Source organism: Morone saxatilis, unplaced genomic scaffold (genome assembly GCF_004916995.1).
Source record: "Morone saxatilis isolate NCDOM2014 unplaced genomic scaffold, NCSU_SB_2.0 Contig21, whole genome shotgun sequence".
Taxonomy (NCBI): domain Eukaryota; kingdom Metazoa; phylum Chordata; class Actinopteri; family Moronidae; genus Morone; species Morone saxatilis.
The window spans coordinates 16,591,990-16,607,093 of NW_023339774.1; the positions used below are offsets into that span (position 1 = coordinate 16,591,990).

The following is a 15,104-nucleotide window of genomic DNA, read 5'->3' on the forward strand; positions in this document are numbered from 1 at the left end:
GAGAATGAATCATAGTGACTTTGGTGACACCCTGACTTTGCCTTTTGTGATTCAGAGTAAAATGTCTCAACTATTGGATGGATTGCCATGAAATTTTGGATACATATCTAATCCAAGGTAGAATTGTAATCACTTTAGTTATACCTTCACTTTTCATTTGGCATCAACATAAGGTGAATGCTTAATTTTGTCCAATACTTGGGTTTATGACTAAAACCAGTGGAAGTACTGTGATCTTTTCCTTAAAGGCCCAGTGTGTAATATTTGGGAGGATCTATTGTCAGAAATGTAATATATATGCATGAGCATGTTTTCATTAGTGTATAATCACGTTAATATAAGAATCGTTATGTTTTTGTTACCTTAGAAGGAGCTGTTTTTATCTACAGATGGGTGGTTTTTGGGTGTTTTGTGGCCGTGGTAGTTTCTTCTTTGGACTTGGAAGGGGAGGGTGAAACGAGGGAGTTGTGTTAGATGCCACTAAATCCTACACCCTGGTCCTTTAAATAAAAATAGCAAGACCACAATGTAGAAATACTCTGTTACAGGTGAAAGTCTAAAGATATTAGCAGCAAAATATACTTTAAGTACCAAAACTAAATGTTGTGATAAGCACTTTAATGTTGCAGCTGGTAAAGTTGGGGCTAATTATAATTGCTTTATACTGATGGGTAGCTTGTGAACCTCTTCACTTTATTTGATGCCACAAAAAAATCCAATTGCTGTTTTAAAAAACCTTCAAGGTATATCTGACATTTTTTTAGAATCACATTTGTAGGTAGGTGTAATATTTCGATACGACCCTTGTGAAAGAACAAACAAAACAAACACATCTGTTGTCCGACTGCATCCTCTTTAATTACAAAAAATTTATTTAGAAAACAAAAATATTTTTGACACAAACAAATTCAATCAATGTCTGAAGGATGTGGAAAGCAGTGAAAAAGATATTGTATATGATGATGTGAATTTGTGCCTGGTTGGTGAACATTTGAGGGAATCTAGAAAGTCTCTAATTATTGCTTAAGTAAATGCTTAAGGTAATGACTCAGTAAGTAAACAGGTGTTGACTTGTTATAATAAGATGTGGAGACATATTGATGTCCACTGGTATCCAGTCATATGGTGATTCACAATAATAAGTAATGGCTCTATGCTTGATGCTTTTGTGTTTGATACACCTGCGATCTAGTGTTGCATATATATAAAGTTGGGTAACTTACAAGAGAAAATCAAAGTAACAGAAATTAAGATATCTTAGCTTTTAGTCTCTAATATTAGTCAGGCTCCAAAAACACTGGATCCTACATTTCCCATAATGCAACACAAAAGCCTATTTAATTAGAAACTCTGTCTTCTACGCAAGTCTAACAAACTTCACATCGCCCGTTTGTAACACAGGTTTTCTGTAAAGAATAAATCAGTTTCAAACTGAAAATAACCCTGATGATATTAACTGTTTTCCCAGGCTGTTTATGCTCCTTATGACAAACTTGATGTATAAAATGTGCCACTTTAATTCACTACTAATGAAAACTGAGGAATTGTTTTCCCTTTACTCTTACATTTCTATACTTTACTTCCTAGAGAAAAGAATCATGTTTTTGAGTCAGCCATCTTAATTAGACTGAACACTGTGTCCAAAACTGTTAAGGTACAATTATGTTTGCAAACTTTACCTTAGATTTTACTTTTATTACTCCCCCGTAGTTAGAGGATACTCATATTTAAGTTACTAGACTTACTCATGAGGTCAAATAAAGAAAAATGAAGTGAAATGAAGATGAAGATCAGTTGTTAAATGGGAATGTCTTATGAGAAAAGCCTGATAAATATAATAATGTCTGTTAATGACCTTGCTCAGGCAAAGAAGGTAAATAAAATTACTTCTATGAGTTAATGTTGAACATTGTTAAGCGTTTTTGGAAAATTATGTTAAAAAACTAAGAAAGTTTTAATCAACTGAACTATTTATCACCACATCCTGATTTGTTAGAACATGTAGAGAATGAGTTCATTATAACAGAGTATAATACGTTCAGTCAGATTATTTAGGCACTTACCCATTACTTAAACATTAACTAGAAACCCATGAAGTGTATGCGTGTTGGAATCAGTCTGCTCCTTCTGTGCTGACTGTGGCCACAGCTGACACATAGTAAGGTCCCTCTCTGAGATAAGTCTTCAGACGGATGTAATGCTGGCTGCCCAGTATCTCTGCTGCTGTTGACGAACACACCAGTGACCCCACCAGTGCAAACTTGGCATCTTTGGCCTCCTTTGTCTGACCCGTTGAACGATCCAAAACAAACTCCATGAAACTGGGAGTGCTGATCATTAACTTCTGACCCCAAGGCTGAGTGGCAATGGCCTGGAAAACACACGTAGGGATACAAATATTACTGGAGCAGCATTGATGGCTTTATGTGTAACAAAACAAGTCTGAGTAAATGTCTTAGATTAAGCAAGATTTCAGTAACACAGTGAGGAATTAATGGTAGTTAAAAACAGCTGATCACTCACAGTGAATATCCTCAGAGCCCCACAATGCAGCTCTGGGAACGGCTGAGTGCTAATGTTGCTAATCATGTCCATGGGATGGTTAGACAAAAGGTGGAACCAGGACTCTGTCAGGGCCAAGATGTCTTCTGTCTGCTGCTCTGGCTGCAATAAAACATTACAGATTCATTAACTGATCAACTTTTTTCCCTTTCTGAAGGTGGCATTATGTAACTGAATATTCCTTATGCGTGCACACATACCTGTAGAGTGAGAAGTTGTGATATGGCGTCCAAGCTGCGCACGCGGAGGTCTGTAGCTCCAGCGCTGGCAAGCTGGCTCATTCTTAACAACACAGATTTGAACTTTTCTCCTGAAGACACAAAGAGAATCGGTCACAAGAGATCAGCTATAAGTACAAGAAATATAAAGATGCTGAGAGGAGCTCCTTTGGCTTTTATTAAATAAAACCTAGGACGGAAAAAAAGAAAGATAACAGGCAAACCTGTTTTCTGAAGGACCTGCTTCCCCTCCACAGAGGAGCCGAGTAATCCCAAAGTGTCCAGAGCCACGCCGATCATCACAGGGTCTGGGTCCAGAGCCATCTCAAACACCTTGTTCTGGAAGGCCGGGTAGGTTTCACAAACCTGCTGTGGGCTCTCCATAATGGCCAGGTTTCCAAAGAACTTCACCAAACCTACAGGAGTAATACTTTCACTGTAAACAACTGAATAATGCAGCATTGAATTGCTGTAAAAAATACTCCACCTAAAGTAAATACAAGAGGACTGTTCAGGCTGTGTTTCTGTATTTTCTTGGAGAAATTTTCTAAAAGAGACTCACCCGGAAGGTAGAGGGAGGAGAAAGGGTCGGTGTCTGCCCCTCTGATCATGTTGGAGATCTTATCCATTATACCCTGCTGGGCCAAATACTGCCTGCCATGCTGACTGTGTGCTAGAGTGGTCACCATCTCAGTGGCTGTAGCTCTGGAGAGAAAAAAGACACACATTTCAGCATGAAAGAGGAATAAAGACAGATATTAAAAGGAAGAGACTGTGAAAGCAGCAACTCTTAATTTGCAGTAACTACATTGTAATTTTCCACACACAACTTCTCTGTTTTTAATGACATGATTAATCTTATTACCTGATCAATACATCATCTCCTGTCAGTTCTCCAAGCAGCTGAGAAATTAAGCTGCTGTTGGCACAGTAACCGAGGGAAATGGGAGACATAGACGAGATCTCCACCACCAGCTGCAGGCAGCAAGAGAAGCTTTTATTAGGGAATCAGTATGAGAGCTGTTTCACGTGTGCTTAAGTATACGCATTACAAACACATGCGTTCATTTCATGAGATGTGTCACAGAGCACTAACTATAGAGGCAGGAACAATAGAGAGAATCTGTGTTTGGCAGCATTGGAGTGTGTGATTTAGTGCAATTTTCCAGCTGATTAAAGAGTCTGCTAGATGACTGCAAGATGATTTTATGAAAAGAAAAAAAACTATACACTGGGGGGAAACAAACGTGGAGTTCAACTGTCATTCCACTGCCGCCATATGCATGATTACAAGAGCCATCTGGAATTAATTAAAACTGTAATATAACTTAATCTAAGCGCCCATTTTCTGGCATGATTCCTTGTTGTGATTAATCATCTTTTCCACTGATTCCATCCAAATAAATGTTACTTAAAAACTGTATGTCACAAAAAAAAAAAAAGGTTGCCATTTTTGCAGCCACAAAGTATCCAAACACATTTGAACGTACCTCATATATTCTGTACCTGACAATGTCACTTGTGGCCATCACATCCTTCATCACTTTCAGCATGTCGCTCTGGAACAATTTGTCCAACCCGGGTTTGGAGTGACTCAGTTTAGACAAGGTCTGGATTGCCTAGGAAACAAAGCAGTTACTGCACCCGCTGTAGGTTCATTAAAAACCATATGCAGGATTTTTCAGTGCTTCGGTCATCACCTGCTTTGCTACAGCCAACATCTCTTCCCCGATGCAGTGAATCACCGCTTGAAGAATGTCGTGGTTGTTGAGGATTTCGGTGACAGCGTCGGGGTGCTCCACTATTCTGCCGATCTGACAAAGAACAAAAAACATTGGCAAGGTCAGTGGCTTAAAGGCTCTTTTTGTTTTGTGTGTGCGCGTGCCGTGTGTACGAGTAGCCCACCTGTGTCAAAGCCAGTATCTTAACAGTTTGAGTGGGATGGGTCAGACCCCCCCGCAGCTCCACTCTGTAGTTCTGGGCCAAGCATGTAGGGCTGAGGGCCATTAAGATGCGTTCAAGGATGTCCACACACAGCTCAACCTGCTCCCTGTGAACACAGCTCACATTAGGAACTCTAATAAGCAATTCTAGGGCTGCAACTAATTATTATTTAAACAAAATAAAGTAGGAAGTAAAATGTTAGAACATAATGAAACATATAACAACCTGCTGAGCCCATGTTCTCATATTCAAATTGCTTGTTTTGTCAGACCACTGAAGCCCAAAGTTACTCTCTTTTCTACCATATACTAAGAAAAACAGCAAATATGTACATTTATAAGAGGTGGACTTACAGTGGAGCTGTGTGGAAAGGTAAAGAGTATTTGAACCGTGAGATGTGTTTATTTTGTAGCGCTGTACTCCTGCACACAGAACTTCAAATGAAGCCATATCCACGCAGTTTAAATGCTAATTTGCAACACTTTCTGCTTGCACGGTACATAAAATAATATAGGGGATATAAACACCGTGAATATAACACAGGGCTACACAATGAACACTGTTAATGTCCACACCTGCACTGCAGGCTGCAACAGTTACACATCTGATAGCATTGTAGCCCGACAGCCTGCAAACGAGCACAGGTTGAATCGTTTTCAACCTAAAGTTAGCTCACCCAACCGGTATGTTAACTCACTGTTCAAATGTGCACATGTTAAAATCCTGACAGCTCACTGACTCAGCAGTTAACACCCATTAACAAGCTGCATTGTATCGAACCAACCTTTGATTTGAGTTTAACAAAGAGAATATCACGTTTAAACGCTGCCCGCTCACTGAGTCTCTCAACGCGCTCACAGGGATCGATAATATGGCTGTTTTTAAACTCTGCAGCTCTTCAATTGGGTCTTCGACGCCGGAGATTTCCTCCAGTAAACTCTCGATGGATGCAGCCATGACTGTCAGTGTTTTGGGAAACTACCGACAAACCGAGTCTGCCTTCTTCGGCTTTCCTTCTTCATACGTTATGGCGCGGTACCGCCGCCTGGTGGGCGGACCTGGCTACTACATGATCGATACTTAATCACCAATAAAGTTATGGAAATTTATTTTAAACTCACTTTTATATCTAACTAAAGATTTTAATGTTATTTTTTTTATATATATATATATCCATTGAAAGTAAATCTATTTATATTACCATTCCAGAATAAGTAGAGATGCATTAAAGAAAAACTTTTATTTATCCTCAACTAGTTTAAAATCTAACTTTCAAAGGCAATATCAACATTATAATCAAGATAATATTGATAATGATGCAACTGAATGTCTACAATGGTAAAAACATTTAATGAAAATACACTAAAATACAACATTTCTGATACAATCTGTGAAGCCATACTCAGGCCATTACTGGGAGTTTTACTTTAAAACACATTTCTTATCATTTCAGTTTCAGTTTGGGCAGTGTATGCAGCTTTATCATGTGAAACGTGGAATAATCCTGACTGCATCAAGGATCACAGTCTGGCAGCAGCTCTTTGATGTTGACTCTTAATTCTGACCACAAGGTGACGCCAGATGATTCATCATTATTGAAAGTTATTTAAAGCGGGAACCTGGGACTTTAGGAAGACACTAAACCTCCAAATGCTGTAGTACAACAGTCTGTTGGCAATGTCCAGGTAGAGAATAGAGAAAAGAATATGTTTCCGCTGTGGGAAATATCTAGCACAATATGAATACTTAATATTATTAATATAAATAGTAGGCAGGCTGGGTAACTCACAAGGTCACTCCCGTGGAAGACAACCCTCTGATATAAAGGGCTCATCAGATTAGGCTCAGACTGAACTTGGACAGAGTTGCTGAACTAACTGTTAATTCACCGTCTATGATTCGTGTGTGACGGTATTTGAGGAGTGTTTTCGGCTGTTATTACTACCAGGTTTGCTTGGTGCTGCAGACATTGCCCCGAAGTTGCAAATGCCAGGTTGATATCATGTTTGATCAGAGTCCGTCACTAATGAACAACATGGCTCATTTGCTTCTCACATCAGAAAGGACGTGAAACCAACAGCCATCTCACTCATGGTTAAAACTATAAACCACCATTGACAGTATATATAAGGGCCCACCCATGGACATGATGTCCGCTGTCCTCCGTGGGCCCTTGTGATCAGATGGACCCCAGTGCACCAGCAGTAAGTACACCACTGACACCTCGTGGCCCTGAAGGTGTGAGGATGTCAAATTTGAGCCATGTGTATCAGTCAGTCTCAGATTGCCCCGAAGGTGCAAATACAGGAGTTGATATCATATTTGATCAAGCTGAAGCCAAAATCATCATTGACTGATTGAACAACATGGTTCATTTAGTTTTCACATCAGAAGAGCAAGGCTTAGGAGTGTCAGCCAAATGGGCCCTTATATCAGCTGGGCCCGATGCGTTGAGCCAGCTGCACATATACCACTGACACCTTGTGGCCCCGACGGTGTGAGGATGTCAAATTTGAACCATGTTTATCAGTCAGTCTCAGATTGCCCCGAAGTTACAAATGCACAGTTGCATGCATCAAATTTGATCAACATCAAGTCACCAGAAATCATCATTGAATGACTGCACAACATGGTTCATTTAGTTCTCACATGAGAAATCACATGAAACAAACAGCCATATCACTCATGGTTAAAACTATGAATTACCATTGACAGTATATATAAGGGCCCATCCAAATGGGCTCATTTTAAGGAATTCACTAACTATAGCTCCTGTAAAAGTTTATAAGAACATATTTTTAATTTAGTCTTTTCCCTTCAATGTGAATTTCCTTAAAATGTACATGATTATTCTGATTAAATAATAGTAAAACAATAATAAAAACTCCCAAATGGAAATCATTGACAAACTGCAGTATGGTTTTCAGTATTACAACAATAAAAAGCTGATCCAAGTGAATGATTTCAGTGTATCCCTAATGTATGAACAGCAGAAGAAACAAGGTGTTTTTTGTTTCAACACAATATAACAAATCTGTCAATCACACTTCTGTGTATAGAGGATGCTAAATAGGCTAACAAGAAATACATATCAAGGTACATTAGGCAGCACCGTATCTGAAATTTACAGTCTTGTTAAAGGTTATATGACAGAGGAGGCTGGTCCATAGAGGCAGAGGAGGTTGCTTCTCCTCTATTTTTTGAGAGGCAAGAATGAGATAAAAAATATTAAAAGAGTAACTGGTTGAAATCTATTATATAAATAAATATATAAATATATTTTCTTCTTAGTCTGGCCCTAATACTCCGTCGTACTGTACTGTAGGCTACTTAAGTTGAATTTCTAATTAAACTTTTACATTTTTGTATTTCCATTTGATGTTGCTTTGTCACTCAACTCTACATTTTTTCCTCCACTACATTTATTTGACATTAGTTATTAGATCAAGATTTGATACAAAGGGTAATGTGACAATTAAAATGCAACACATTGGTAAAGTTTAAACCAGTCAGGAAGACACGGACCTGCATAATCGATAGTACTACTCATACAACTACGACTAATAATAATAATTTAATCATTGTTATTATGATTTCTATTAATAGTAACGATCAAGCCTAATATTTGAAAGACAAAGATAATAATTTTATTTATTTTTTACATTTATTCAGCATAGTGTTGCCAACAACAACAAAATGAGAAAAGGGGGAAAGGTATATTAAATTTACAACAACTACTCCAAAGACCCTTGCCAGTGAACAGGGACCACCAGACAGACCAGTGAGGAGCTGATCAGGACCAGTATCTTTACAGAGACCAGCTGGTCCTGACCACACGGATCTGCATAATCAATAATAATAACAATAATAATCATAATAATTCTGATATAGTGACAAAAGATTATGATCTCTGACATTTATCCAGCTAACAGTGCTGCCAAAACGACCGGAAAGGGGAGAAAATACTAAAGCCGCTTCACAGACCACAGGGACCACAGGGACCACAGGACGGATCACTGAGGAGCTGGTCAGGACCAGTATCTTTAGCGCCCCTAGTGGTTGTGACCACTGGTCCATGCCAGAGACCACATGGTCCTGGGACAGACCACGGAATCGGCTACAACTTAAAAAACTTTACTTTAAAAAAAAAAAATCTTTATCTTTTCTTTTATTATTTATTTTATTTCGTTTAATTATTATTATCTTTAAAAAAAAAATATATATATATATATTTTTTTTTTTAATGTATTTATTTGACAGAAAAACTAAATCGCTACTGTCTTGATTGACTGATTATGACGTAAACAGCCTATTAAAACTCTACAATAACACTGTTCCTGAATCAGTATCCTGTTCCGTAGAGCTGCGCAGATGCGGTGGGCGAGGAGCCGCGACATCTGACTCCAGATCGGTGCCTGAGAGACGACGTAATGACGTCGCAAGCCTCGCGGTATTTACGCTACCCAGAATCCCTCTGTCTTCCTTTCTGCCTGAACCGACATGGTGAGTACATAGCTGATCCTTCCGCGGAATTACTCCATCTGCTGTATCTGCCTGCATCCTCCTATACGCGCCTATTCTCCCATTGCAGATTGTACCTACGAGTTCTGTGAAGCCTGTTCGTTAATAATATGTCGATATTTAGTGCCGATGTTGTTCGTATTTGTGGTTAAAACTTGGTTAAAGTGATGGTTGTGTCGCCGGTACGAGCAGCGCTGTGGCTACTCATCAGGAGCTAACGTGGGTGAACACGCTTGAATTTCAGGAGCACACTCGTTGTTTTATTCGGATTTACTATGAATGTGAACACACAGGACTTAACCTCGGTGTTTTTATTTAATATTGCGACGAATAGAAGTGAAACAGGTGTTGTAACTTAATGTGCGAGTGTATCCGGGTGGTTTACCTGCTGGTGTTAAAGCTAATGGGCCCAGGATTAGTTAGACAACGTTTTCAGTCAATGGTAGTTTTGTATTTATATAATTTGACAGGGTCTTGATTTGTAAGCTGTAACTCTGTAAGCTGCACCGTCTTTAACTTGGTTTGTGTTGTAGGTTTGGTTAGCTTTAATTGCTGTAATGCTTTTTGCGGTTTACTCCCAAGTTTTGCTTTTAAGGCACTAATAGATGTTTAGTCTCAAATGTTTAAAAAGTACGTGCTTTAAAAGTAGTTTTGTGAATTATTTGAATGAGTTTGCATTAGATGAGGTTCACCGGTACACTGAGCAAAGGATGCTAAAGCTCAGACATGCTGGCAAATTGTAAGTCCAAGTCATGTTAGACTAAAATCTCAATAACAAAAGAGTCAAATCTTTCGTACTTGGAATACATTAAAGGTATAATTCAGGCTTTACATTTAAGGGTTTAAAAGTACTTTGTTTATAGGTGCACCTTCATTAATGTCAATGTTTTCTCTTTGACAGCCTAAGGGAAAGAAGGCTAAGGGGAAGAAGGTGGCACCTGCCCCTTCGGTGGCCAAGAAACATGAGGCCAAAAAAGTAGTGAACCCCCTGTTCGAGAAGAGGCCAAAGAACTTTGGCATCGGTAAGTACCCCTCGTCCAGGTGGCATTTTGGGAAAACCGGGCGGTTGTAACGGTGCAGATGATGTAAACGAGTATTTGCTATCTTATAACAATGACGACAATTTCCCACCAAGATCGCTGATGCACTTTAGATTAAAAAAAAAAAAAAGACTTTGCCTCAGTTTTTGGCCAAATGCTAAGTGTGGTGTTTGTTTTTGCCCCCGTAGGCCAGGATATTCAGCCCAAGCGTGATTTGACACGCTTTGTGAAATGGCCTCGTTACATTCGCCTGCAGAGGCAGCGCTCCATCCTCTACAAGCGTCTGAAGGTCCCCCCTGCAATCAACCAGTTCACCCAGGCTCTGGACCGCCAGACCGGTAAGTTTACAAGGTTTTTGGGATCAAGGGACGCACCTAAAGTCGGTACTTCACCGGCGTGCCTGCCTGCAGTGAGAACCTATTTCAGAGATGGTTAATGTGCTGTTTATTGTACCGATGTGCATTTGCAAATGATGTGAAGAATATTTGCTATCTGAGTAGCCGTGCTGACATCCCACCAAGATCACTGATGCAATTGCTGAAAATACGTTTCGCTTGTCATGTCGTAGAACCAAACGTTCACGTAGCCACTGTTTGGGTGGTTGGGAGTTAACTTGTGTTGTACTCTGTTCCTCCTCAGCCACACAGCTGTTCAAGCTGGCCCACAAGTACAGGCCAGAGACCAAGCAGGAGAAGAGGCAGAGGCTGCTGGCTCGCGCTGAGCAGAAGGCAGCTGGAAAGGGAGATACCCCTACCAAGAGGCCCCCTGTCCTCCGTGCAGGTGAGCAATACATAAAGGTGTAGCGCGTAACTAAAAACATCTACATCGGTTTAATTTCCTGGTATTAAGGAACCATGTTGTGATGTTTGTATAACTTGGCCTGAATGCAGTGATGACTCGAATTTCTTCACCTGAACCCTGATGCTTTTGAGCTTTTTAACCCTGAGCATTGGCCAATAATATCATTTTACATCAGTTGTAGTGTTCTCTGATTGCCTGATTAATTAAAACATTCCCCTCCCTACAGGTGTGAACACTGTCACCTCTCTGGTGGAGAGCAAGAAGGCTCAGCTGGTCATCATCGCCCACGATGTGGACCCAATTGAGGTAAGTTTGTCACATTTATTTTGGCAGCAGTGGGACTTAACCGTATTAGGCACAGTTCAGTCTAGAAAGTGGTCACTGGCAATGATGTATGAATTTCTTCACCTGAATCCTCTATGTGGATCAAAACACGAGCTTTTTAACCCTGAGCAGAAACCACAAAAACAATCGAGTTCTCTGGAATTGCCAAAAGTTTATAGTGTTACTTTGATACTAATATTTTCTTATGTTCCCCTGCTTTTCTAGCTCGTCGTCTTCCTGCCAGCTCTGTGCCGCAAGATGGGCGTCCCATACTGCATCGTCAAGGGCAAGGCTAGACTGGGCAGACTGGTGCACAGAAAGACATGCACTTCAGTTGCCTTCACACAGACAAACCCGTAAGTTTGCACATTAACTGAGCTGTGACAGATTTTGACAGTTTTTATTTTTTTACTAGTAACAGAACTGTTACAGGCCAAATAAAAACATTTGAGACTATTAGTCTGGAATATAATATGTAGAAATGCGTGTCTATAAAAATGTTGGTACACAGCAGAAGTTTCCAATAATTATCACACATACGAGACCAAGTAGTTAATTTTACTGGATGTTCAAAGACTAAACGCAATATTGAGACAGGAGCAAAGTTGTGATCTTTCCAAAGCCTACAAATATTTAAAGATGTACCTACGTTATCCCAAAGTTGCTGTGATGACCCAGTGATGCCTTGTATCTCCATCTCTCTAAACGGTGCGAGCATTGTATTAACTAGCTTTGTTCTCTCCTAGTGAGGATAAAGGTGCACTTGCCAAGCTTGTGGAAGCCATCAAGACCAACTACAACGACAGATATGAAGAGGTGAGCGTTCATTTACTAAAGCATCTCCAAATGAGCCAAGTTGCATATTGCTATCAATGCACAAATTGCACCATTTTAATCCTCATCACTTATTTTATTTTTTTCCAGATCCGTCGTCACTGGGGAGGCGGCATCATGGGCCCCAAGTCCACAGCCCGCATCACCAAGCTGGAGAAGGCAAAGGCCAAGGAACTGGCTACCAAGCTTGGTTAAAATGTTTGGAATAAAAAATGTATGTCCTAATGGTATTGAGATTGTTTTTATTGTTGCAACTAAATATATATATTTTGGAACCCAGTTACACTGTAGATTATTCATTTTCAACACTAATGTGAGGACGGTATGTTTAAATTGGACTGTTCAATACAGTACTGTACTGAGTAGAAAGTAGGGATTAGAAGTTGTATTGCAGTATTCAGTTACCTGAGGTGTAAGTGATGCTATTAAGACTAAAGTGTAAGTGGTTAATCTAGTGATGTAGTTATCTAAATAGAAATGGTTGAGTTAGGAAAAGGAGTGAGTGAGTTTTACAGAGAAGCAACTGATGACCTTTATTTGAAAGGGAAAACTGATTCATAGATTTAATTCTGGGACAATTAAAGTCTAAACTATTAACTTGAATTGACATGGTACATCCAAATGAGTTACTGAATCAGACCTTGAGACAAACTAATGTATACATGTAGAACATTAATTCAGTTTGGTATTTCACCTATAGTTCCCATCAGTATTAAACACAGAATATGAGAAGCAGGAGCCAAAATCAATGTATATTTATTTATTCTCAAACATGATTCAGGAGAATAATCCACAGCTATTTACATTAATATATGCAGCAGGTTGAAGCCAATATAATACAAATCCAGAGTATTTGAGGCTCTGATAGGTGCTCTTTAGTTATGTAGGGGGAGGTATACAAAAACAAATGCTAGAAATCTTGCAGTATAAATTAATTATATTAATTCATTTACAGATAGATTGCCTTTGTCTTTTTCCAAGGTTATCTGCACTACTTGACATTATTAAGCAAGATTTCCTGGATTTGTTTGAAGTATTGCAACAATTTCACTGCATGTAGATCACTTAAATCTTCTTGATGAACTTTGCAAACCACATGTAGGAGGTAGCTGCACACAAGCCATACCTAAGGGAAGAAAATAACAATAGATGCATTATTTACAGTATCACAGCATCCAATATTTAGTCTCAGAAGTGTAGTTAATTCATAAAGAAAGCTGCCACCTACCATGTTATTATGTACTGCATGTGTTCGTTCCTCAGCGTGACCCTGGTCTGTCCACCTATTGGTCCACCAGGAATGGTGCTCCCTGCATGATACGAGATACTCTGATTTACTTTAACACCACAATTAACATGATGCCAGTGTGTTTAACAGTTCTCTTTTCTGAACACATGCAGAATAATTATTATTACCAAGTGTATGAGCCAGTCCTATATTTAATGTGATATTCACTAGAATGTAGTTGAGCCAAAGAGCATCATGGACTTTGGTGTTCATGAGATCTTACTGAAGTCAGCGTCAATGAAAATGGGCTCGGCTCCAGTGAGGCTGGCCATGGCCTCCAGGTCGCGGTAATGCCAGCGGTTCCTCTCCACATCGTTGTTTGGTACAAAGGGTTTGCGTATCTCTGTCAGCCTAACTACTCCAACCACCTCCACTTCCCCTTCCACCTGCACATAAGCATTTTTACAGTTTGTTAAATTAATCTGAAAAGGCTGCAAAGAAATATAAGTATGAATGAGCGACGCTAATGTGTAGCGGTTTCCTTTAATATAAACTGATTTTATCATGTTGGTTGTAGCTGAGACATCACATGGAAAGATTAGCTGCGACTATCATAACACACCTCAACTGCCAGTGTTTGAGTTGCATTGTGGGTAATGTAGGCACGTGGTTTTTATAAGGAAAAGGAATGTGTGGAATAAAAAGACAATATCTGCTTCTGTTGATTTCAATTATTTTTGTTTTCTTTTCAAATGTCCATTGTGAGACACTGCTATGGGGAGTACAATGTTAAAAAGTTGGAGTACTCTTTTAATAAAGAAGGTACTTCATGTGTCACATCTAAAATACTAACCTGTCCCTTCATCCTGGTCTCCGGTCTTATTTTCTGCCTTGGTACGTATCCTCTGTTCACCAGGATTGTGATGCTGCAGGTGAAGGTGACAAAGATCGGTGAGTGTTGGATGTAAGATGCAGTTAGCATTATTACTCCAGGTTTATTCCACTGTTGTCTTACCCGAGGTCAGTACAGTGGAACGGAGTGATGACATTTGCGCCGGTTTCTCCGCTTGAAGACAGCCTGCCTGCCTCTCTGGCCTCTTTCTCTGGGTCGACTGGTGAGCGGGGCAGAATATACAGCTCCTGTGAGTGGTCGAACTGTCCGCGCACTCTCACCCTTCTGTACTCTAGGCTATTCAGCTCATGAGGACTAAAGATCCAGGGAGAAAAATGACATGCAAAACTGCACATTGATAGGTAACATAGATACAGATTTTGAGTGCTACCCTGAATCGTAAGAGGAGGATTTGTTGTTAATTAAGTTATTGAAGTGCATTTTATCAAGGAGAAAACACAAATCAATACTGTCTTCTCATCTTCTCAGCTGGAGAGGATTGGTTGCTTACATACCAATATAAATACAATTCTTTGAAATGGATAAAAGAGAAAAAGGTAATTTTTAAGTATATTGCTCCAGTGTGCTGTAATATATATGAATGATGATTAAAAATCATTTTGACCATTGTATTGATATTATTTGGGGTATTTGTCTAAAGTCAAGCCTATTTTACACATGTAGGTAGGTGCCATTATTTATAAGTAAATTAACTATTGTGCTCTCTGTCTTAAGCCATT

General features: G+C 39.5%; 3 protein-coding genes and 4 non-coding genes across 7 annotated transcripts in view; 5 read left to right on the forward strand and 2 right to left on the reverse strand.

The window, feature by feature from the left end:
• Nucleotides 1-840: 840 nt before the first annotated feature.
• On the reverse strand, nt 841-5,681 carry psmd5 (proteasome 26S subunit, non-ATPase 5). The gene is made up of 10 exons (XM_035668195.1): nt 5,509-5,681; nt 4,686-4,830; nt 4,481-4,594; nt 4,271-4,399; nt 3,646-3,755; nt 3,343-3,485; nt 3,005-3,196; nt 2,763-2,872; nt 2,524-2,664; nt 841-2,371 (listed from the first exon to the last, which is right to left on the reverse strand). Exons 1-10 carry the CDS (start codon nt 5,679-5,681, stop codon nt 2,114-2,116), a joined length of 1,515 nt encoding a protein of 504 aa, XP_035524088.1. The 3' UTR covers nt 841-2,113.
• Nucleotides 5,682-9,192: 3,511 nt separating this feature from the next.
• Nucleotides 9,193-12,474, forward strand: rpl7a (ribosomal protein L7a). The gene is made up of 8 exons (XM_035667635.1): nt 9,193-9,227; nt 10,147-10,267; nt 10,474-10,623; nt 10,925-11,065; nt 11,313-11,392; nt 11,636-11,766; nt 12,157-12,226; nt 12,335-12,474. The coding sequence occupies exons 1-8, from the start codon at nt 9,225-9,227 to the stop codon at nt 12,437-12,439; spliced, it is 801 nt and encodes a 266-aa protein (XP_035523528.1). The 5' UTR covers nt 9,193-9,224; the 3' UTR covers nt 12,440-12,474.
• On the forward strand, nt 10,321-10,392 carry LOC118333140. The gene has a single exon (XR_004796960.1). It is a non-coding gene; the product is annotated as a small nucleolar RNA SNORD24 (small nucleolar RNA).
• On the forward strand, nt 10,750-10,818 carry LOC118333141. Its single transcript, XR_004796961.1, has one exon. It is a non-coding gene; the product is annotated as a small nucleolar RNA SNORD24 (small nucleolar RNA).
• On the forward strand, nt 11,170-11,236 carry LOC118333139. Its single transcript, XR_004796959.1, has one exon. It is a non-coding gene; the product is annotated as a small nucleolar RNA SNORD36 (small nucleolar RNA).
• LOC118333131 lies at nt 11,469-11,543 on the forward strand. The gene has a single exon (XR_004796952.1). It is a non-coding gene; the product is annotated as a small nucleolar RNA SNORD36 (small nucleolar RNA).
• A 515-nt stretch (nt 12,475-12,989) lies between the features above and the next one.
• The window catches only part of LOC118332386 (surfeit locus protein 1), a 3,464-nt gene continuing 1,349 nt past the window's right edge, over nt 12,990-15,104 (reverse strand). The window contains exons 5-9 of the mRNA XM_035667633.1: nt 14,488-14,679; nt 14,326-14,398; nt 13,756-13,918; nt 13,473-13,554; nt 12,990-13,370 (exon numbers count right to left, since the gene is read on the reverse strand). Of these exons, the coding sequence (XP_035523526.1) occupies nt 13,310-13,370; nt 13,473-13,554; nt 13,756-13,918; nt 14,326-14,398; nt 14,488-14,679 (571 nt within the window). The 3' untranslated portion in view covers nt 12,990-13,309. The remainder of the gene's footprint in view (nt 13,371-13,472; nt 13,555-13,755; nt 13,919-14,325; nt 14,399-14,487; nt 14,680-15,104) is intronic.